The 23621-nt window shown below is 39.1% G+C and overlaps 1 protein-coding gene across 4 annotated transcripts in view; it reads left to right on the top strand.

The window, feature by feature from the left end:
* Ift88 (intraflagellar transport 88) overlaps positions 1-23621 on the top strand; it is a 130326-nt gene that overhangs the window by 77779 nt on the left and 28926 nt on the right. For all 4 annotated transcript variants that reach the window (XR_003847974.1, XM_008824332.3, XM_008824333.3 and 1 more), the window contains exons 21-23: positions 3751-3803; positions 6210-6275; positions 14629-14735. Coding sequence is in view for 3 of the 4 variants with exons in the window: in XM_008824332.3 (XP_008822554.1) it covers positions 3751-3803; positions 6210-6275; positions 14629-14735 (226 nt within the window). In the remaining variant the exon portion in view is untranslated. The remainder of the gene's footprint in view (positions 1-3750; positions 3804-6209; positions 6276-14628; positions 14736-23621) is intronic.

The following is a 23621-nucleotide window of genomic DNA, read 5'->3' as shown; positions in this document are numbered from 1 at the left end:
ACTGATTATCTTTGTTCCTTTTCTTATTGGCACCCTTGGTCCCATTTTCTCTCTTGTTTTGTTGCCCTCTCTCTCTTGCCCCAAACTTTTATTCTTGGGTTAATCAGTCATTTATTCTATTCCTATATTGAGAAGAGCTATCCACATAAATTATGTAACCTAATGAATCAATGTTATATAAATCTGCATTGCATAAACACTCCTTTGTCCTAAGTGTTTCCCTGTCTCTTCATTCCTCTTAAATCACTGCAGTTCTTCTTTATTTTATGCTTTGATTTCCCTGAAAATAGATGCCTTTTGTATAAAGCCCCTTAAGTTTCTCTTTCCCTACTTTTCTTTGCATTTACCTTCTTTCTCATCTGTTCTTACTTTCTTTTTGGTGATAGAGGTACTCAATATAAATGAGATTACCTCTGCATTTTTGTTTTCTGTGCTATTCATCATAATTTCCCTTTTGTATGCTAAATCATTTTTAAAATGCATTTTAACAGACATAATTATACATATATGTGCTAAATATTATTTGCTATATAAAATTTACCTCTACCATAAAATATAAGCTCTTTAGGGTAGGATTACTAGTTCATCATGTAGTTCCTTGCATATTATGGAGAATTTGGCATGTAGCTGAATTATTTAATCTCTTCTTGTTCTCTTTATGATAGAAACTCCCCTCTTGATTGTATATCTTATAGTTTTGTGGTTCTTGGTAATTTGGTATCTTTATCAATGGTTTAAGCCTATCCTGTTGTTTTTGTATTTTCTGTATATCTATAAATTGTGTCTTAAAATGTTAAGAAATTGGAGGTGGAGAGATGGCTCAACAGTTAAGGGCACTGGCTGCTCTTACAGAGGACCTGAGTTCAGTTCCCAGTATCCACATGGTGGCTGACAGCCATCTGTAACTCCAGTTCCAGGGGATCCAACACCCTATTCTGACTTCCGTGGGCATTGCATGACATGGGTGCACTTACATACATGCAGGCAATACACTCATACACATAATATAAAAATAAAAAATTTTTTTAATGTTAGAATAAATTGGAGCTCAGGCTGAATATGGTGCTTCACTACTATTAACACAGCACTTGCGAACTGAAGCAGGAAATTTGTCACAAGTTCAAGGCCAGCCTCTTAGGCCACAGTGTGAAATCATGTTTCAAAAAAGGAAAGACAAAAAAAAGGAAAAGATTGAAGGGAAAAAAGAAAAAGCAAAAGAAATTCTCCTCCATTATTCAATGTGATCCATTATTTCAGTTTTAGAGAATGCTCTTTAGTGTATTTATCATGATTATTATCATAAAACACCTTCAGTAGGACCAGTATCTGCATTGTGGGAGCTCCAAAAAAGGAAAAGGATTATTTAAACAAATAATAGGCAACATTCCCCAAATTTGAAGAAGAACATGGATCTACAAGTCCTTTCAACTCAATGAACTCTAAGTAGGAACAACCCAAAAGACCCACAGTGAGGTACTGTAATCACATTGCTGAGAGAATCACAAAGGTAACAAGAAAAAGGTATCTCATCATGATGGGAATGCTGAATAAAATCAACAGATTTCTTAGCAGAAACCAGCAGCCAGAAGACAATGGGTGACATATCTAAAGTCTGATATCTCTGGTCACAGATACTACCTTACATATAGAAATCTCTGAGGAATTTGCACAAAAATGAAATATAGTAAATGAATTCAGTAAAATTACAGGATATAAAAATCTGTTGTTTCTATAGACTTGGAACAAGGGAAATTAAGAAATTGGTAAAAGTTGGGCTGGAGAGATAGATGGTTTACTGGTTAAGAATGCTTGCTGCTCTTCCAGAGGACCTGAGTTCAATTCCCAGCATCCACATCACACAGCTAACAACTGACTATAACTTAGTTCCAGGGAATCCAACATCCTCTTCTGGCCTCTGCAGGCACTCACACACACATATGGCATACACTCACACAGACACACACATATACACATAAGAGCCAAGGAGGCCAAAGACATCAGATCCCTGTGGAGCTGGATTTAGAGACATTTGTGAGCCGCCTGACATGGGTGCTAGGAACCAAACTCGGGTCCTCTGGAAGAACAGTAAGCACTCTGAACTGCTGAGCCATCCCTCCAGCCCTATTTCATCATAACTTTTAAAAGTCATATATATGTAAAAATTGCATTATATACGTTAGGTGGTTGAATTGTGATATGGAAATTATATCTCAACAATTCATCTGTTTAAAAAGTGTTATAGGCCAGGCATGGTGGTGCATGCCTTTAATCCCAGCACTCAGGAGGCAGAGGCAGGCTGATCTCTGTGAGTTAAAGGCCAGCCTGGTCTACATAGTGAGTTCCAGGACAGCTGAGACTACAGGGAGACCCTGTCTCAAAAAGACCAAAAATAAAAAAGTGATATATATACATATGTAAAATATAATTTTATTCTCATAAAGTTCAAATACAGGCTAAGATGACAGTGTTGGAAGTCATAGTGGTTACATTTGTAGAGGAAAAAGGGTAATACTGGTATTCAGGAAAAAAAAAAAACTCAGTGGTACATGCAGTGCTGAGTGAGTCTTGTGTTAGGACAGGACACAGAACAGTAGATCCAGCAGAGTGTGGACGGATGTCAGAGGCTGGCAGAGGTGGTGTGTGTGTGACCTGGCATCGAGCTCCTGTAGCCATGCTCCTGTGTGGATTTGCTGAAGCATGAAAGGTTAAACAAGGCCTAGCAGAAGAGGAGTTGGAGAGGCGGAAAGGGACTAGAAAGTAGATAAACTGGGTTAGAATCCTGGATTTAACATGTGGGTGGGGAAGATGACAGATTTTAAGGAGAGAAGTAATATGGTTAAATGTGTATTTTATTTAGATCACAGTGGGTAGGGTGTGTAGGCTGTGGGCTTGAAATTAAATAACTTACCCATGTAGCAGCACTGAGATTTAAACCAGATCTATCTAACTCAAAGCTGGTTGGTTTGCCATCAAATTGGGTCGGGATCGAGAGACTGTCTTGAAGCCATTGGTAAGTAGAAGAGAGAGAAGGGAGATTGAGAAGAGTGAGAGGAGTACTAAACAGTTCCCTGGTCTATGAATGCTTCAGAACTTAGGGGTATGGGGTTGTTTTTGTTTTCTTGAGACAGGGCCTCACATTGTAGCCCTGGCTGGCCTAGAATTCACTGCATAGCCCAGCCTGGCCTCAAAGTCACAGAAATCCTCCTGTCTCAGCCTCCTCTGTGTGCTGAGACTAGGAACATGCCATCATGCCCAATTTAGTATTTTTAATAATGGTCTCTAGAAGTCCTGGTTATGATTATTTACTTTAAAAAAGAATTTGATTTCTTGTTAAGGGGAAAAAGAATTAAATAGAAATCTTTTTTACTCTTATTTTTGGTTAAAACCTAGCACCAAATCACATATTCCTTAGTTCCTAAATTTGTGAAGCTGGATGTTATTATTAAAGATGAAATAGTATTTAAAACATAATAGAGTGATTTTTACCAAGCACTTCAGTGATTCTTGTGGGAATATCTAAATAGGGACAGAAACCAGGTAGAATTTTAAAGGACTTTTAAATGTCCCAATATTAATAGGACAGGTAATAATGAAGGAAATTATATATCTATTATTTTAAGTGATAAGATGATCTAATAAAAGGTCAAAAGTAATTGAAAGAGATTACAGGTATAAAGTTTAATAAAACTTGTAACATTTTAGATTATTTTTGTTTCACCTCTAATTTCAATTAATTTATTTCTTTCATAGGCCCACACAAGTGAAATGGCAGCTGATGGTAGCTAGTTGTTTTAGAAGAAGTGGTAAATGTTTTGACTTTATTCATTTATTTATTTTGCTTCTTTTCTTTTAGGGAATTATGCATATAATGGTGTTCCAATTGAATATTCATTAAGCATTGTTTCTAAACAGCTACATATAATTAAAGCATACTGTATGAAAAGCATAATAGTTACTGCATACAGAAAATGTTATGCTTACAAAGTGCTGGGTTTTTGTTTTTAATTTCTGATTTTGGGTGGGAGCAAGGGGTTGGCCCTGGATTGAATTTAAGAATGAGCACTCTTCCACTGAGTTACACCCTAGCCTGAAAGGTGGGTATTAATCACCAATTCCAGTAACTCTCTTAAAAATGGATTTCTTGAAGTTAACATATAATCATTTTTATGAGTTAACCACAAAAATATTTTTTTTGGTCTTTTTGAGACAAGGTCTCCCTGTAGCCCCAAATGTCCTGGAACTCACTATGCAGACCAGGCTTCCCTTGAACTCACAGATCCGCCTGCCTCTGCCTCCCTAGTGCTGGGACTAAAGGTGTGCACCACCACGCCCGGCACCACAAAATATTTTTATATGAATTCGTATTTCCATTTTCTACTCAAGTGAGTCTCAATTTACATCTAAAAAACCAAGGAAAGCTCAGAACTAGGATGATGGGAGTTGTGTTACTTATGACAAAGAACACTACATATCATGGTTTTTGTTTGCTGTCCTGATGGAGATGCGATAGCTTTAGACTAACTGGTGTGTGATATATGCTTAAAACATCAGATTCAATAGGAGGTCAGTGTTAAGAAATTTCTAAACCCTTCTATACAGCATAAAAATGCCCAGGCTGCTGGGTGTGGTGGCACACACCTTTAGTCCTAGCACTTGGGAGGCAGAGGCAGGTGGATCCCTGTGAGTTCAAGGCCAGCCTGTTCTACATAGTGAGTTCCAGGACAGCTGGGGCTACAGGGAGACCCTGTCTCAAAAAGACCGGAAAAAAAAAAAAAATGCTCAGGTAAAGAAAGACTTTGGCCTAAGGGAAGCACAAACCATGAAAGTTGACAGTGTTCACACTGAGTTGTGTGGGAGGTTTCTTATAATCTGAAAGTGTCTCCAGAGTTGTCCAGTAATATTTTATGCATTTAGTGTAGTCCTCAAGTCACTGAAGGGCTTAATCATTAACATTACTATGGTTCCTATCAGATACATTCATTTTCACCAATGTGTTTTTAACTGCCCTGGCTCATTTGTCATTGTGTTAGTCATGTGATGTACACACACATCAGCTAATTGGATTGATTTAAAGACAGCCTGCTTGAGTTACAGAACTGTAGGTTCAAAGAAGCTAGTAGTCAGTGGGAGTCTGCTGTGGGTATGCCCTAGGTGCTTCCTAGCCCTGCCTCAGTTAAGTCTCACCACTCCTCAAAGGATTGGATTGGTGATCAGTCTAGTACAGGAACGGCCAGATTCATAACTTGTTTGCTGAAGTTTTAGTAAAGATTTTAAACCCAAGCCCATTTTTCCTATTGTTTGCTCCTGCATGAGCTAATTTATCTTTATAGTAAAACAAATTGCTGCCTGTGGATATAGCTCAGTGGTAAAGCACTTGCCTAGCATGGGCAAGGTCCTGGCTTCAGTCCTCAGCACTGAGGAGGAAAAAAAGAAAAAAGGGAGTGAGGGAGAGAGGAGGGAAAGAAGAAGGACAAGGAAAGGAGGGGGAAAAGAAGAAAAGAGAAATTGCATTCAGTAAATATATGTTCCTCATCTTACTAAATATAATCACACTGAAATCACTATTAGTTTAGTAATTACTATTAGCTTATTGTTGACTTAAATTGTTTTAAAATTTATCAGTTGTTTTGAAATAATCCTTTTTAGGAAATTGGATCTCTTCTCCTCTCTATTTTTATGGTGCTGGGGATGGAACCCAGGGCTTTACTTACACATGCTAGCCAAACATGGGACCACTGAGCCACACCCTAGTTCTGAGAAGATCTTAATGTTAGCCACTAAAATACTTACGTTGAGAAATAAAACTAAGTTTCAACTGTTACCCATTTACTTCTACTCTAGCCCTTTCTCAAGTTTGTTTATTTATTCATTTGTTTTTGTTTTTTTGAGACCCAGGCTCACTATGTGGCTGACCTGAAACTCCCTGTGTAGTAAGGCTGGCCTTTATCCAACAGCAGAACTACTTCCTCTGCCTCCTGAGTAACTGAGATTACAGGCATGAGACACCACACCCACAACTTTCAATTTTATTTTACATATTTTTCCAAGAATTATTTAATAATGACATATATTTGCTTGTGGTACACATGAAAGCTTTCTAGTAACCCATTAAAGTATGACCATACTTTGGGTTGAAATCAATATTTTGTTGAGTCTTACTAGTTTCTATAAGTAGCTACTATTAACATTTTTCTTTTTTTTATTTATAGGTAACTACCAAAAAGCATTAGATACTTATAAAGATATTCACAGGAAATTTCCAGAAAATGTTGAATGTAAGTGACCTTATATTTTATAGCTTTTAAGACAAGGATACCACATTTTGTGTTCTAATGTATAATTAAATTTGCTATAGTTACTGCATGCATAAATGAAAGCAATATTGTATATAGTGTATATGTTTAAATATTCTTATGTAGTCAGAAAATTTGACTACATAAGTGTGGATTTTTATAGAATTTAGTTGTTGATAGGTTTAAGTATAATACCATATTCTATTTCCTACTAAATAAATTATGTCCTATTTTTACTAAATAAATACATTTCAAGCTTTTGTGGAAAAGTTTTAAGAACAGATTTTGGGGCTGGTAGAGTGCTTGCCTAGCATGAACAAAGGCCCGAGTTCGATCTCCAGCTCCAAATAAAACCAGATATGATGGTACATGCCTGTAACCCTCATACTACAGATAAATACTGAGGAGGTAAAGACAGGAGGATCAGAAGTTCAGTGTTCAGTTATCTCCAGTTATATAGTGAGTTTGAAGCCAGCTTGAGCAACATGAGACCTTGTCTCAAAAAAACTCCCAAAATTGATGGGTGGGTGGATGGATGGATGGATGGATTGATTGATTGATTGATTGATTGATTGATTGATTGATTTTGGATTATTGATTTTTCAGAGTTCATAAATAGTAATGTTTTATAGGAAAGGCATTTTTAGAATTTTTTTATTCGTGTGTGTGTGTGTGTGTACATGTGCCATGGTGTGCATGTGGTAGGTCAGAGGACAACTCTGTAGGATGGGTTCTCTTCTTCCATCTTTACATTGGTCCTGTTACTTAAACTCAAGTTACTAGGCTTATATGGCAGGTGCCTTTATCTGCTGAGACATCTTGCAGCCCAGGAAAAGCATTTTTTAACAGCTCTTTTTAAAGATTTATTTTTACATATGCAAATCTGTGTGTGCCTGTGTGAGTTTATATGTACCATGTATGTACAGGTGCCTGTGGAGGCTAGAGGCTAGAAAGTGTCAGATTCCCTGAAACTAGAGTTACAGGTGGTTGTGACCCACCTAACGTGGGCTCTGGGAACCTAACTCAGGTCCTCTGCAAGAGCAGTAAGCACTTCATGCTTGCACAGCAAACACTTTACAAACTGAGCCATTTCCCCAGCTACTAATTTTAAAATGTTATCTTGATAGGTTACTTATCAGTTGTAAAATTAGCTTTATAGAAAACGTTTGCTGATTTTCTATCTTGTACTATGGACTTGATGCCTTTTGCAGTGATAAAATATTATAGCTGTAACAACAAAATCAGGTTGAATAAAAATATAAAATCACCATATTCATACACTTGCCACTAAGTTATCAGTTTTCTCCTGAGTTGCCTTATAGTCAATGAAAAGAGGAAAATTGCAATTAATTGTATACTTTTTACTGTTTTTTTTTTTTTAAGGAAAAAAAAAGCAATTCCCTGAGGAAAAAGAAATTCAGTTCTTCATGTTGAGGTCCTGAGATGTAGCAGACAGTCATTGAAAGGTGTAGGAGGCACTTTAAGAACAGCCTTGTAGCAAAGAAAATAACATTTTTGAGAAGATTTTTTTTTGAGCCAGGGTTTCCCAGTAGCCCCCACTGGCCTGGGAACTCACTATGTAGACCAGCCTGCCTTGATCTCACAGAGAACTGCCCTCTGCCTCCTGAGTGATGAGATTAAAGGTGAGTACCACCATGCCTGGCTGGGAAGACTTTAATTTTGTCCTTTAATAATATGAAACACATTAGAGTTCAGTAAAAACAATCTCTCCTAAGCCAAGGTTTCTGGTGATGCAGACTGATCCAAGGATTAGGTAGATGCCTCCTCCTGGCTTTTGATAAGAGCTCCACAGCAGATGACAGCTCTGATCTGTGAAGAGTAGATCAAGGTGTCTAATGCTGATCAGAAGTAGATTCATCACTTCACAGCCACAGTACCCAAATGTCAATAAGGAAATGGACTATGTAGCAGTCAATTGCAGAACTCTTAAAAAGCACAGACTTCTAGGTGGTGTAGAGATGACTCTGGTTAAGAGCACTGACTGTTCTTGTAGAGGACCTGGGTTTGACTCCCAGCACCCACATGGCAGCTAACAGCCATCTGTAACTCAAGTTTCCTGGAGTTTCTGGTGCCTTCTTCTAGTCTCGGTCACCATTGCACACAGGTGGTACTCTTACATACATGCAGGCAAAATGCTCTTACATATAAAATAAAAATAGTGTTTTTTTAAGAAGTACAAACTCTGGTTCTTCCATCAGAGGCTGTTGTTTAGGTTTGCAGTGGGCCCAAGGGTCTGCTTCTTCATTTCTTTTTTAAAAGCTTTCTGTGTGATTCTCTTCTATATAATGTTTTTATTAATTATTTGAGAACTTCATACAATGTATTTTGATGATATTCAACTTCCCTCTCCTGTTAGGATCTGTGTAATCCTTAATCTTGGTCACGTTAGAAACCACTCAGGAGACAGGGGTCCGGGATGGTGCATGAGAGTAGCCAATAGCCTATTGGGCCTGGCCTCTGGGGTTGGGTAATCCTGGGGTGTGGGACCATCCAGTAGGTTGTGTTAGCATTCCTGGTGTCTACCTACTAGATGCAAGTAGCACCTGTACCTGTTATTAAGCCTGGCTTCTCCAAGCTGGCCAAATGTCCCCTGAAGGATAGAACTGCTATCAGATGAAAAACACTGGAGTAGCCACAGCACTGGCACAAGGGCCAGGAGGGCCAATTTTTTTCCTTTATAGAAAGCTTTAAGAGTTACTCTAAAAATTAACTGGATGATTGTGTATACCATAAAGAACATCTGAGATGATTTTGACCCTACTGTGTAATTTTCAAAACAAATGTAATTAATAGACTACCTTAACTAGAGCTGTAGAAAAAATGTCTGTGGACTGTTATTTGAAGCAGAATCATTTTCAGGTGAATCCAACAGGATAACTTAGTTTCAAAATATATTCCTATCCAAAACTGGCCTGCTTCACAGACTTACAGATGACAAGCTGAATTTTATCGTATAGCTGCCAAAACATACTTTTGGTATTGTTTATTTGTGAGAATTGGGGGTTTTTTTTGTTTTATTTTGTTTAAGGTTGGGTCTCATGTAACCCAGGCTTGGCTAGAACTTGTTATCTTCCTGCCTCCACCTGACAAGTACTGGGATTACTGGTGTGCTAAAACTAGTCATTTTTATTTTATATTAACTATGTCAAACCACTGATGTAGATTAGAGAAACAGTAGTATATTGACAAAAGTAAAAATTACCTTCTTACTGTGAATTATTAAGATAAATGTATATATATATGCAGTTTATGTAGCAGTTATGGCAGTTTGAATTATTGAGGACTGGTATTTTCACAGTATTTTAATGGACATAAATTGGATGTTTATGTACAGATTCTTGATGAGTGACTACTATATTCCAGACACCATTCAGCACTGAGTGTAGAATAGATCATAATCCTTGGAGTCATGGATCTGGTATTGTAGTGGGAAGAAAGACATTAGGAAGCCTGTTATATGTCAGTAGTAGCAAGTTGGAGACATAGGAGAGGAGCTTGAGAGCACAGAGTGGCTGGTGTGCTGGACTGGTAGTCCTGGGTGGCCTTTGAGGTAGCAGTAGAGCAGGAACCAGAGAGAACAGAAGGAAGCAAACCATGAAGACATGGAGTGTTGCAGGCCGGAGCACAGCAGACCATGGATGGAAGACCAGGAGGAAGGGAGCCAGACGGCCAGGAGCGGGGCTACAGAACCTGTAGGTTCCCCCAGCTTGGAGCTGGGGTTCATTGGTAGCTTAATGGAGAGGATGATGAGCCACTGGAGAACTTGAAGCAGAAGAGTAGTAACACAACATGTTTTCAGAGCATCACCAGAGTAAACTTGACTCACACTTCTGTAACTGAAGTCTGGAACAAAAGATGACTTTGCAAGAACTTACATAAAAGTGGAAGGAGAGAATTGAATACACAGAAGTTGTCTTCTGACCTCCACATGCATATCATATACACATACAAGAATAATAGATAATTATAGTGTGAGCTTGGACTCAAGTGATAGCAGTGGAAATGAAAGTACTCAGATTTTGACTATTTGCAAGGTATTAGTAGCAGAATCTGTGGGTGTTTGGACATTAGCTGGGGAGGAGGGTCAAGGATAACCCCCACAGATCTAAGCAGAAGCATCTGGAAGGATGGAGCCATTCACTGTTCTCTGAAATATGGCAAACAGGGAAAGGAGCAAGTAGGAAAATAAGTCAGATTTGCTTGTGGTGTCGTCCTCTTAGGTACCTTAGAGGACGTGTTCATTGTGCACCTAAAGTGGGGTTCATTAGCATATGTTTATCTCAATAGACATTTGTCTTCTGTTAGAGTATGTATTACATGTAATATTTTTAATTGGGTATTAGTTTAAGACTAATTGCTCATTCCTTATTAATTCCTTTGCAATACTTTTATCAACTGTTTCCTGTTTACTAGGGATTCATCAGTGTATATTAAATATTGATTTCTGCCCCCTAGGGCTCTCTAGTAGTCCAGTCACTGATACAGTATAATAAATGAGATAATTTTTAATGTCTAAAATGCTGTGGAAGTACAGAACTCTTAATTCTGCGAGATTCAATGACAGTGGATGTGGCCTGGAAGGAAGGGTACAGCGTTTTTGCCAGGCAGGGAAGGGAAGGCAGGGCCAGGCTTCCTGGTAGCAGTACACGGAAGAACAGAAGCACAGAAGCACAGGAATATAGGAACAGTCTATTTCAAAATGTCACTTGAAAAAATGTAGCAGGTGGAACATATGCTTTCTTACATACAACAAAGACATCTTCTAAAAATTATGAACTTAAAAGGACAAAGACATAATTAAATTCTGGAAAAGTTTGGAAAACTTTCCTTCATAGTGCATTAGACAAAAGCTGCAGAGTAACCTAGGGAGAGAACAACAAGAAGCCAGTGTATGACCCCGAACCCAAGGAACCTCAGGACTAGAGGCACCCAAAGAAGGAGGTGTGCTGCCCAGAGCTGAAAGCAGGAGCATTGACCAAGGGTGTGTGAGGAATGACAGGTATTCTCATTTGTTTCTCCATTGCTATGACAAAACACTCTGACCAGTACCAATTTGGGGAGGAAAGGGTTTATTCAGCTCACATCTCCCAGGAACAGTTCATCAAGGAGCCCATGGTAGGAACTCGGGGTAGGAACCTGGAGGCAGGAGCTGAAGCACAGGCCATGGAGGAACGCTGCTTATTGGTGTCCTCTGGCCAGTGTTCCACCAGCTTACACAACATAGGCCCACCTGCCGAGGGATGGCACCACCCACAGTGGGCTGGGCCCTCCCACATCACTCAACAAACAAGAAAATGCCCCACAGACATGGCCACCAGCCAATCCAATGGAGGTAATTGCCCAATTGAGGCTCCCTCAACCCAGGTGTGTCAAGTTGACAGTAAAGCTATTCAGCACGAATACTTAATCTGAACGTTCACTAGAAAGCTGACTCCAACTTTAGACCTCAAAAAAGGAACTTTAAAAAAATGTTCAATCAAGTAGGGTGGAAATTAATTTAACATCTAGTTAAACAATTAAAAGCATAATTTCAGTGGTAGTTGTGGTGAGAGGAGAAACATTTATATACCTCCTTATTTATAAGGCTGTCAAGAAATATGGTTCAAGCCTAGCATGGTAGTAGATCCCTGTAGTCCTACTGGAGGAAGATAGTTAGCCTGACCAACAAACATTGTGAAAGAGAATGGAAGAGAATGCAAACCTCGATTCTGATAGTTAGAAAAAAAAATATTGCAATACTAAGCACACCTATTGTGTGAGCAGTGCTCTACTGTCATGGAAAGGAAAGCAGTGAGATTCCTAAACTTCTACCAGGGGTAAAAGGAGGTCAGAATTAAGGTATTTATCAGGAACCTCAAAGTGATGGTAAAGTTTGGATTTATAGTCCACTATTTAATAATGTATCCCAAGGCACACCAACATTTTGGAAAAACTTTTCAAGTAAATGAATACAATTATAGCATATCATGAAATATTTTCCAGGCATTAGAAACTATTTTTAGGGGCTAGAGATGTAGGTAGAGTGCTTTGCCTAGCAAGCATGAAGCCCTGGGTTTTATCCCCAGTGCTGCATAAGCTGGGCATGGTGTTGCATGCCTAGGAGGTGGAGACAGGAGGATCAGAAGTTCAAGGCCAGCCCCAGCTGCATAGTTCAGAGCCACTCTGGTCTTGAACTTGAGACCTTGTCTTGAGACCCTGCCTCAAAAACAGTTGTTTTTTTTTTTTAACTTAGTTTTTGCTTGTTCTCTTGATAACTGAGAAAAGAATATTAAGACACGCCAAAATGTTTATTTAGCATTGTCTGTGGGTGAAGCAGTAATGGTTAAATTTAATGTTTTTCTTTGTACCATTACATGTTTTACAAATTCTTTTTTTTTAAGCTGGGCATGGTGGCGAATGCCTGTAGTCCCAGCACTTGGGAGGCAGAGGCAGGCGGATCTCTGTGAGTTCAAGGCCAGCCTGGTCCATGTAGTGAGTTCCAGGACAGCTGGGGCTACAGGGAGACCCTGCTTCAAAAAGACAAAAAAAAAAATTCTTTTTTAATTTATTATTTTTATTTGATGTGTTTGAGTGTATTGGCTGCATGTATATAAGTGCAATGCCTATGGAGGTCAGAAGAGGGTGTCAGATCCCCTGGAATTGGAGTTGGGACAGTTGTTACCTGCCATGTGGGTACTGGGAATCAAACCCAGGTCCTCTGTAAGACCAACCAGTGCTCTTAACCACTGACCCACTCTCTAGCCCCCATATTTTACAAATTCTTTACCATAGTCTGCATTGCTATTTATTGAGAAAAACAAATTATTTTGAAATGAGATAAGAAAACTATTTCAGCCAGGCATGGTGGTGCACGCCTTTAATCCCAGTACTCAGGAGGCAGAGGCAGACATCTCTGTGAGTTCAAGGCTGTCCTGGTCTACATAGTAAGTTAGACCAGCTGGGGCTATGGGGAGACCCTGTTTCAAAAAGACCAAAAAAAATATTATTTCAAAATAATCAAGGCCACAAATGGCAGAAGTCTTGTTAATTAGTCTCACCTCATTAAATAGAAAAAAATTACTGTGGTTTTAGTATTTGCTCCTTGTGCTTCAAAGCTTTGTTTTCTTGAGATAGCGTCTCACTATTTGCCCAGGCTGATCTGGAACTGTGGTAGTCCTCCTGCCTAAGCCTTCCTAGTGCTGAGATCACAGGCATGAGCCACCACTCTCTGCTTAACTTTGCTAATTTTATCAACACAATCTTAAATTCAAAAGCAAATTCTAAAATACATTTTTTAAATAAGAAAAAAAATGGATTTGGTAGTTTATGCCAAAAGGAGATAAACCAAAAGGTCAGAGATTCAAGATCATCCTGGTTACACAGCAAATTTCACACCAGCCTGGGACATGTCAGAACTTGTCTAAATAAATACATACATAAAGTCATTTGTATAAGACCTATAACAGGCAAAACTGTGGAGTAAATGTCTCTGAGGAATAAAAGGGCTTTTTATTATTGTTTTATGCAATGAAGTGATAAAAAATATCCAGGAATGGAAGTGTAGGAATGGATGGGAAGAATACATAGGCAGAGGCAGGGTATAGGAATGTTCCAGGTCTTCCCCTGGATATCAGTTCATAGACTGACATATCCACCCTCTCCTCTCTTTTTGTTTTGTTTAGTTTTGTTTAAGACAGGGTCACACTATGCAGTCCCAGCTGGCCTGAAACTCATTATGTAGACCAGGCTGGCTGAGGCCTCACAGAGACCCTCCTGCCTCTGCTTCCTAATTGCTGGGACTAAAGGCATGCACTACCATGCCTGCCTACATCCACCCTCTCTTATGATTATCTTATACAAATTCAATGTTGACTACAAGCCCAAATGCAAAATGTATCTTTTCTTACATTCTCAGTGCTTTGCATATAATATGAATAATATTGATTAAAAGAAAGAATTTACTAACAGTAAAAAAGAACATTTGTTGGCAGTTATTATTATTGTTTGTATAGACTTTACATTTTGTAGCTCAATCTCCCTTACAATTTTTTCATGTATGTGTGGCGCTCTCATTGGCACATTAACAAATGTTACATCTGTTTCACCCAGTGTCATCCTTGTGCCATGTTCTTTTTAAGATCTTGCAGCTTGAGGACAGGGTTAATCACCTAAGAGGAAGTCAGTTCTCCCAGGTCTAGAGATTGTAAAGTGTAATTTGTTTTAGGAGAAAATGAAATGCTGTCAGCATCTAGCCTGCCTCTGCCAGGCTCACTGAGTTGTTGAACTGAAACCACTTTGTACACCTGCTTTCCTAAATATATTTTTTATATTTTAGGCCTGCGTTTCTTGGTTCGTCTCTGCACAGATATTGGATTAAAAGAAGTTCAAGAGTATGCCACAAAACTCAAGAGGCTGGAAAAAATGAAAGAAATGAAGGAACAGGTATCTCATATGGGCCAAAAACTACTGTCTGTTAATTTTCAAAATGTCAGCCTGCTGTAGCTGAAATGCACAGTGCTAGAGCTTCCATCAAAAACAGAGTTGGACATTTACTAAGCTGTAAAGAAAAATGAAATTTGCAGGAAAATGGATGGATCTGGAAAGTACAAAATTGAGTGAGGTAACCCAATCTCAGAAAAACTAAGGTGCATGTTCTCTCCCATATTTGGATCCCACCCTGTAATGTGTATGTGTATAATAGAAAGAGATAGGTATAATGTGAGTAAAGCAAAAAAAAAAAAAAAATAGAAAGAAGGCCAAGAGAGGGTAAAAATAGATGATGAGTAAGGATTGCGGGGAAGCCAAAAGGACACATGGAACATGAAAGAGGAAAAGAGACTGGAGGGGTGGGGTCCCAGGGGCAATCAGTGGTAGCGAAGGTGTGGGGAAGTTGGGGTAGAAGAATCTACTAAAGCACACTTTGTTTTAAAATGCCAGAATGAGATTTAATACTTTGTATGCTAAGTTTAAAAATGAGAAAAAAAATTTAGAAGTTAATACTATGCATGCCATATTAAAATCTGAGAATGGCATGTAATTTGTAGGCACTTGAGCAAATATCTCCATTTAAAAATCAATAACTTGTTACTATTTAAGTGGTAGTAGTTGTTTCTCCTAGTAAATAAAATAATGCCAAAATGAAAAAAAAAATTTTAAGCAGAGCTGAAGACCTGGGGATGTGTCTCGATGATAGAGCACTTTTGTAGCATGCACAAGGTCCTGGGTTCAATTTCTAGTATGGCAAGAAAAGAAAAAAAAAAGAGTTGAATTTCTTTTTCTGCTCTATTTTAATAGAAAGTATAGCTAAATTTCTAGTTTTAAGATAAAGTCTGACAGTGCTAGGTTCCAGTAGGAAGAGTTGCAATAGTAGAAAGCTACTCTAGAGACACAGTTTCCCACAATATGAAATAACGTATGTGTTGGTTGAAAACCTGATTTTAATTGCGGAGAACTGTGTCCCATGAAGGACAGTTACTGGTCTGTAGCATCAGTGCTTCTCTCTTAAGCTGTTCCCTTATATAGCAGAGCACAAAACTGAGGATAACATTAGGACACAGCATTTGAAGTACAGTCTGCAGCATGGGGACTAGCAGTGCTTTATTGTCACTTCTTTAAGAGAATCGTCTCTCCTATATTTGACCCAGAATATCCAAAAATTGAACCTGAGTTTTGAGCATATGCCTTTCATTGAAAGAAAATCTATTCTCGAAGTTAATACTGATATATTAAAAAGAAAATTCTAAGCAAGGAATTAATTTATTTCCTTATGAAAATATAGTGGCAAATGACTTTCTTCAAAAGTATAATTATCGTGGATATAGAGAAGATCCAAACTCCACATTATACTTGCAAAATGTGACTAGTTGTCTTTGCTTTAAAATGAGATCTGATCTTTTCAAAGTATGTATTTGTAAAAATATTAAGAGCAAGGTAGTTTTACTCTAAAAGTTCTATAAAATATCAAGTTGGTATTTATTTGCCAAGCTAAGTTACACTATTAAAACCTGCTGTAATGGTGAGTCTTATACAATGTACCAAATGCTAATGAAATCAGAAACTTGCATGGAAGTTTTGTAACACGTAAATGGGTATAAATAGAAGTTAAGATGGTAATTGTAATCAAATGTGTTTAATTATATTTATTTTTATTTTATATGTATGAATGCTTTGCCTGCATGTGTCTTAAAGTGCACCCAGGCATGCAATGCCCACTGAGGTCAGAAGAGGGTATTGGATCCCCTGGAACTGGAGTTATGGCAGTTGTGAGCTACCAGGTGGATACTGGGAACCAAACTGGGGTCCTCTGCAAGAGCCAGTGCTCTTAACCACTGAGCCATCTCTCTAGCCCCAAGTATAATTAATAAGAATCAAAAAAGTAAACCAACTGCGATGGCACATGCCTTTAATCCCAATACTGGGGAGGAAGAGGCAGGCCAATTTCTGTGAGATCCAGCCTGGTCTACATAGCTAATTCCAGGCCAGTTGGGGTTATAGGAACCCTGATTCAAAAGGCAAAAAAAAAAAAAAAAAAAAAAGTATATTCAAAGCACATTTTTAGGAATTTATTGTATGAAGTTCCTGATATAGAACCATGGGTGCATGTAAAAATACAGAAAGACAGGTTCCCCCCACTTCTCAAGTCTGAGCATCAGTTTTGAGTTATAGTGAACAGTGAACACAAAGGTCTGCTGATAACAGACAGCATGCCTACAGCTTACAGCCACATCTGATTTAGTAGATTTATAGGATGAGCTCCTCATCCACAAGAAGTGGCCTCTTAACCCCCTTGGAGCTTCCTTGCAGCTAGCTCACAAGCCTTCTCTTGCCTTCTTTTGTTTTTGAGACAGGATCTCAGTATACAGCCCATGTTAGCCTGGACCTCTCTGTGCAGCCTGGGCTTTCTTGAACTGATGGCAATCCCTCTACCTCAGCTTTTGGGGCTTACAAGTGCGCCACTAACAATGGATCTATCTTTGTGGAAGCATAAGCTTTAGGAAACATTGACAGAGGGAATTCCTGGGAAGTGAAGTTGAAGGATAAAGATAAAACATCCTCCTGTAAATATATTTAGAATTACTTTTCACAACATTTTTAGTTCACCATTAATTTAGTCTCAATTTCATCCATGTTGGATCAGTGCAGTTGCCATTCACTCTTGGTTTTTATGGGAATCACCTTTATATTTGCTCCTTGTCTCCCTTGGCCCTTTTCCTACCCTCGTTTCCTTTACTATGGTCTCTCTATATAATTGTTGAACCTTTTTTATTTAAATCTGTCTGATAACTTTGGACTAATGTTTATAAGGACTAGTGAACTTTACTAAATTTAAGTGAATAGATTAATAACATTGAAATTGCTTTTCTTTTTCTAGTTACTGCTCAACCTCTTGATTCCTCTTCCACCAAAATAATTATATATCTGTTAAATACCTTTTACTTGTTTCTAACATAGGCCTGAAACCTTTTCATATTCATCTGTACTTTGAAAAAAATAAAACTACTTTTTTATGATGAAAAACAATGGTTTCTTCTGAGAATGTATTTTAATATTACACCAGTATTTAGCAAGCCTCCTTATCTCCTTATCTTGATCAAGTAAACTGCATATCAGGAAGAATAACTACATCTCACAGGAACAAACTCTTTTTCAAGGACCCTAAGGGATTATTAGAAATATTTTTTTAATATTTTATTTATTATTTTTATTATATATGTATGAGTGTATTTCCTGCATGTATGTGAGTGCACCCGTGTCGTGCAATGCTGTGGAGGTCAGAAGAGGGCTTTGGATTCCCCTGGAACTGGAGTTAAGGACAGTTCATAGCTGCCATGTGGGTGCTAGGAATTGAACCCAGATCCTCTGCAAGAGCAGTCAGTGCTCTTAACTGCTGAGCCATCTCTCCAGCCCCTAGAAATATATTTTAATGAATAAATGATTTTTAAAATTTACTTATTTTTATTTTCTGTATATGAGTGTTTTGTCTTCATGTATGTAAGTGTACTCATGTGTGCAATACCTGGGGAGGCCAGAAGAGGGCGTTGGGTCTCTGGAACTGGTTGTTAGTTGCCGTGTGGGTGCTGGGAACTGAACCCCGGTCCACTGCAAGAATACCCAGTGCTTTTAACCTCTGAGCCATCACCCTAGCCCACAAATAAATGATTTTTTTTACTGCAAATAATCCTTATTTTCTAATGGTTTTTTAAAGACTTCTTTGGTAAATTCATGTATGTTAACCACTGATTCATTTAAACTCTCCAGTGTTTATCTCATTTGTGATATATCAGTTAACATCTCTGTTCATGGTACCTCTTCAGTGATTTTTTTTTTAATCACTGGCCTCATTGTAACCTGTAGGGAGCCCATTGTTACTTAGACATTGTCTTTACAGATAACTTTTCCTTAATATCTTGTATTCTATCACTGACATACCCCAGTCTCTTTAAGTTTAAAGTGTTAGTCCATGCAGTACTAAGATAAACATTGGGTATCTCTTCAACTTCCTTGAAACCTGTTTTGTTTCCACAGACTCTACCCTCAGTGGGATTTTTTGTTTTGTTTTTTGTTTGTTTGTTTTTCCTTTTCTCCTTCTTCAGATGGTTCCATTGGCTTATGAGCTTTTCACTGTAGTCTTCAGTGTTCCTCGTTGCATCATACAGCACAGAGACGTTTTCTTGATATTCTCTCACTTAAGTTCTGCTTCCAAACATGGAGTAGAGGAGAATAAATGTGGAAGGGAGAGGGGAGCGAGGGAGGGAGGAAGGTCAGTCATAGGGATAAGAAGAGAGACCTAACAGAAAAAATTCACACATAAAAGCAGACTTTCTCAGGTCATTATTGTGGGTCCCATTTCAGTTTGTAGTTCTTAGATTGTGAGCCTGTGGGGCAGGATCTACTATTTCCTGGCTTGTGTAGGGCAAAAAAGTATTATTAGTTATAAAACAAAGTATAATAATCTTCTGAATTAAGGATGTTCTTGTTTCTATGTTTGAACTTGAAGCTTCTTGTTATCTCTGCACGTCCTGTTTAGAATCAATCCTGGTGAAAACCTTAACTTTTTTCCTATGCAATTAAGATTTCTTCACAAACATCATTGATACCTATATAGATGAAACTCTGTTTGTCGACATTTCTGCATTGTTAGGTAGTCAAGTGTTGTTTTAACATTGACAATTTCCTATGATCAGTCTAGTTTAGAATTTTCTTGCTATAGATCTTTGACCTCAAGAATGATTGTGAGCTCTTCCTACAAGAGAAGTGGACTGGAGATATTTTGTGAAATAGTGTGATTGAAATCAAGAATATTGTAATCACACCCAGCCTTTACCTGGAACTGCTGAAGAATACCGAGTTGAGCCTCTGTCCTCATGCCTGCCTTCTCATCTTTCCTTCTGTTACTAATGGCAGAAGTTTGGCATCAGGAAAGAAAAGACAAAGTGAAGAGCTTGTATTCCTGAGTAATGCTAGCAGTCTTCATGTTTCTAGTAGCAACTTTCCCCTTAAGTCTTCTTTATTACACCAGCTTAGCTTGACATTAATTATAAGCATGAGGACTTGGAGTATAGAGGTAAAGTGCCTGCCAAGTACATGGTAGACCCTGGGTCCTATTCCCAGCACTGCAAATGAAAACAACAGCTTAGCAAAATGGAGGCAAGAGCTGTCTAAGTACTCAGCCTGTGTTAACTAAGTCTACTGTCTCAATGATCCAGATGCATTCTCATCTGAGAGAACATAGACCCATAGTGGCTACATAACTTCTTCCAGGTCACACAGAGCTCTCCTCTCTCCTTCTCCCCCTCCCCTTTCCTCCCCCTCCCCCTCTCCCTCTCTCTCCCTCCCCTTTTCTCCCTATCCCTTTCTCTCTCTAAGAGGATTTGGCATAATTGTTTTACAAAATAACAATGCTATCTCTTTTTTCATATTATTTAAACAATAAATGTTCTTTTAAAAGAACTGGGCTTGGGGGCTCAGTTCTATAATCCTAGCTGCATAGGAGGCTGAAGTGGGAGGATGGCAAGTTTGAGACCCACCTGGGCAACCTTACAAGACTGTGCCTCGAAAAATAAAAAAGGGAGCTGGAGAGATGGCTCAGCAGTTAAGAGCACTGGCTGCTCTTGCAGAAGACCTGGGTTTGGCTCCAAGCACCCACATAGCAAGCTAGCAACCATCCATAACTCCAGTTCCAGGGGATCCCACACCCTTTTCTGGCCTCTGCACTTAACATACATGCAGCCAAACCACTCATACATGTAAAATAAATAAATATTTTAATTGCACAGTGATAGAGCATTTACCTAGCATGTACATGGCCTTAAGCTCAGTCCCAGTACCACCACCACAACAAAATAATTCAGGCAGATTACTTTTGTAAATAATTTTTGTTTATTTTTTGAAACAGGATCTCACAGAGTTTTCCAGGCTGAACTCAAGATCACAGTCATCCTGCCTCTGCCTCTGAGTGCTAACACTACAGTCTTGTACCGCTATGCCCACTCTTAATAAGTGTTAGTTCAAATAAAATGTGTAGAGAAAGAAAATAAGACCACTCAATACTTCTTAGAGATCATTCTAAGCATTTTATGTTCCAAGACATTTTCACACACACACACACACACACACACACACACACACTATATATATATATATATATATATATAACATACATAACACATATATTCTTAAATGAGGTGGGCTTTTAAAAAAAGAATACTACCTTAAAAGGTAGTATTACTACCTTAAGTAGGGTAATACTACCTTACTTCCACTTAGTAAAATAACCTAAACAACTGTCAGTAGATGTAGATTGCTGCCAATTTTTCCTCATTATTCCTTTATGTGGCTGTTTCCTTCCCACTTTAGCACTGATGAGAGTCACAGTAACTGCTTCCTTTCCCTGTGTGCCATCACCCACCACTTGAAATGTGAATTTCTGTGAACTGTACTAACAAAACCTGCATCTTCCATATGGTGAGAACATCAACATGATTGTACAAGCCTCTTCTGTATTCCTAAAATGCACCTGGTCCTATGCTGGACCTGAAGTGGGTCATATATCAAGTATGTCAGTGTAAGAGTGGACTCTGGTCCCCTACAAGTGTGGTCAACAGGCAGAATAGCCACAGGAAGCAGTCTCCTAGCCGGTGTGCCCTGGAGAGCTGCCCAGGCCACCATGGCTAGGGCATCCACTGTGGTGCCACCAAGTTTAGCTACAGATTCTCATTTGCCTTGACTCTTCATACATGAATTTTATTTTTGTGCCTATTTAATTTTCATAGTTTAATATTACCTTTCTCTGAAATGTTCCTCTAATTGCTATAAGCCTAGAGTGCCACAAATGCAAAATCTCCCCCACCATCATCATCTTCCCTCTCCACCCAATACCTATGATAAATTATCCACTTGAACTTGATTTTCTCATCTCAGAGGTCCTTGGCTGCTCCCACTCACCCTCCTGGCTGCCACTTTGTGTCCTGCATGTGATGGGGACGCTTTCCCTCTGTGGAGCCTATCAGGAGTTCTTTGTACCTCTGTAGCTTGGCCCCTCCTGAGCTCCTTCCATTTTCTGGGCTTTACCTAGGCTGTTTTATCGCTCATCTCATGCTGACAGAGCAAGACTAGTTCCCAGCGAGCACAGGAACCCCTAGAGAGGCCCCAGAAATCAAACCCAGGGCCTGGTGGAATTGCTGTTGGCATGACTCCATCCCAAGGGCTTTCTTCTACTAAGGAAGAATTTCAGTTGCCTGAAATTCTGTTGGTCAGACCTCTGTCTTGTAAATGGCATCAAGAGTGAGTAGTTCATGAGGCTTCATAGTTCTATTTCTTTGAACTTCAAACCTTATCAAACTAATGTTTTGATAAATGTTTTGATTTTTTGTGAAGTTGCTGGCTTGGTAACTTCTGTATGAAATCTTGCTGTAGCTATTAACAGTGGTTGGTCCATGGGACTTGAGAGAGAGAGAGAGAGAGAGAGAGAGAGAGAGAGAGAGAGAATATATGAGCATATAAATATGGACTTAAGTGTGCTGCCACAGTGCACATGGAGAGCAAAGGACAGCTTACAGCTTTCAGGAGTCAGTTCTTTGCTTCTGTGCCTTCAATGATGGGACTCAGGTGGTCAGGCTTACATAGCAAGCAGTTTTGCTCACTGAACCATCTTACTGGCCAAGATCTGTGATTTTTTTAATTTTTTAATTTTTTTTTTTTTTGTCTTTTTGGGACAGGGTCTTCCTGTAGCCCCAGCTGGCCTGGAACTCACTATGTAGAACAGGCTGGCCTTGAACTCACAGAGATGGGCCTGCCTCTGCCTCCTGAGTGCTGGGACTAAAGGCATGTTGCTGGCCCAGATCTGTTGATTTTTATTGTAAATGGCTATTGAGCTGGAAGAAAGGATGGGCACCACTCCATACACACAGTGAGAGACCCGTGAGCCAGCAGAAACAAGGGGTGCCTAGTATGTTGGGTACACAAGGGGGATGCTACCTGGGAAACACAGAGTTTCTGAGGAGAGGATCTAGAGGAAGACCTGGAGGTTCTGGCAGGTGAGGAAGGAGGCCGACATGTCCAAAGGGATATTGCCGCCTTTGGTTCATAAAGTAGGCAGGACCTCACTTGTCATAGATGAAGAGAACAGATGGTGGTGTTTTATGGGATGTGGACAAGGATGCTGAGTAGGCAGTGGAAGTCCTGGGGTGGCCATCTGTGTACTTGGAGATTTTCCTGGTGTCCTGGGAAAGAGGGAAGTCACAAAAGCAAACAAGACTTAGATTTCTCTTGGTGAGTGAACCAGAAAGATGAGTCAGACAAGGCCTGACAAAGGTGGAATCATGAATCTAGATGAGCAGAAAGTAGAGATTCAAAAGAGTTTTAGTTGAACAGAGACAGCAGGGGAGTGGAAGATACCGAATGAGGACAGGGACTGTGTGGTGGGTAAAGAGTTTGGTAGTTGGGAAGTTCATACCTTCCTAAGTGTTCCATTCCAACCTAGGGCCAGCTGAACAGAATGCAAGTAATGCCTTCACATTTGCTAGAAAAACTATTAGGATATATGGGCACAGTCAGGCTGAGGTGAATATTTGTTTTTCTGAATCAGGCTTATTTTGCTTAACACAGTGATCTTCAGTCCTATCCCTTTTCCATCAAACACAATTTCATTCTTTACAGTTGAGTGAAATTCCATTGTATTATATGTACCACTTTTTAATAGTTGCTTTGAGACAGGGTCTCATATAGCCCAAGCTGGCCTCAAATTTACTGAGGGTAACCTTGAGCTCTTGATCTTCCTTCTACCTCCCACATGCTGGGATTACAGGTGTGCACTAACATGTGTGCTTT

The sequence above is a fragment of the Nannospalax galili genome, unplaced genomic scaffold (genome assembly GCF_000622305.1).
Source record: "Nannospalax galili isolate Female #2095 unplaced genomic scaffold, S.galili_v1.0 scaffold388, whole genome shotgun sequence".
NCBI classification, from domain to species: domain Eukaryota; kingdom Metazoa; phylum Chordata; class Mammalia; order Rodentia; family Spalacidae; genus Nannospalax; species Nannospalax galili.
The sequence above is the reverse complement of the archived record's forward strand: the minus strand, read 5'-3'. Positions and strand labels throughout refer to the sequence as shown.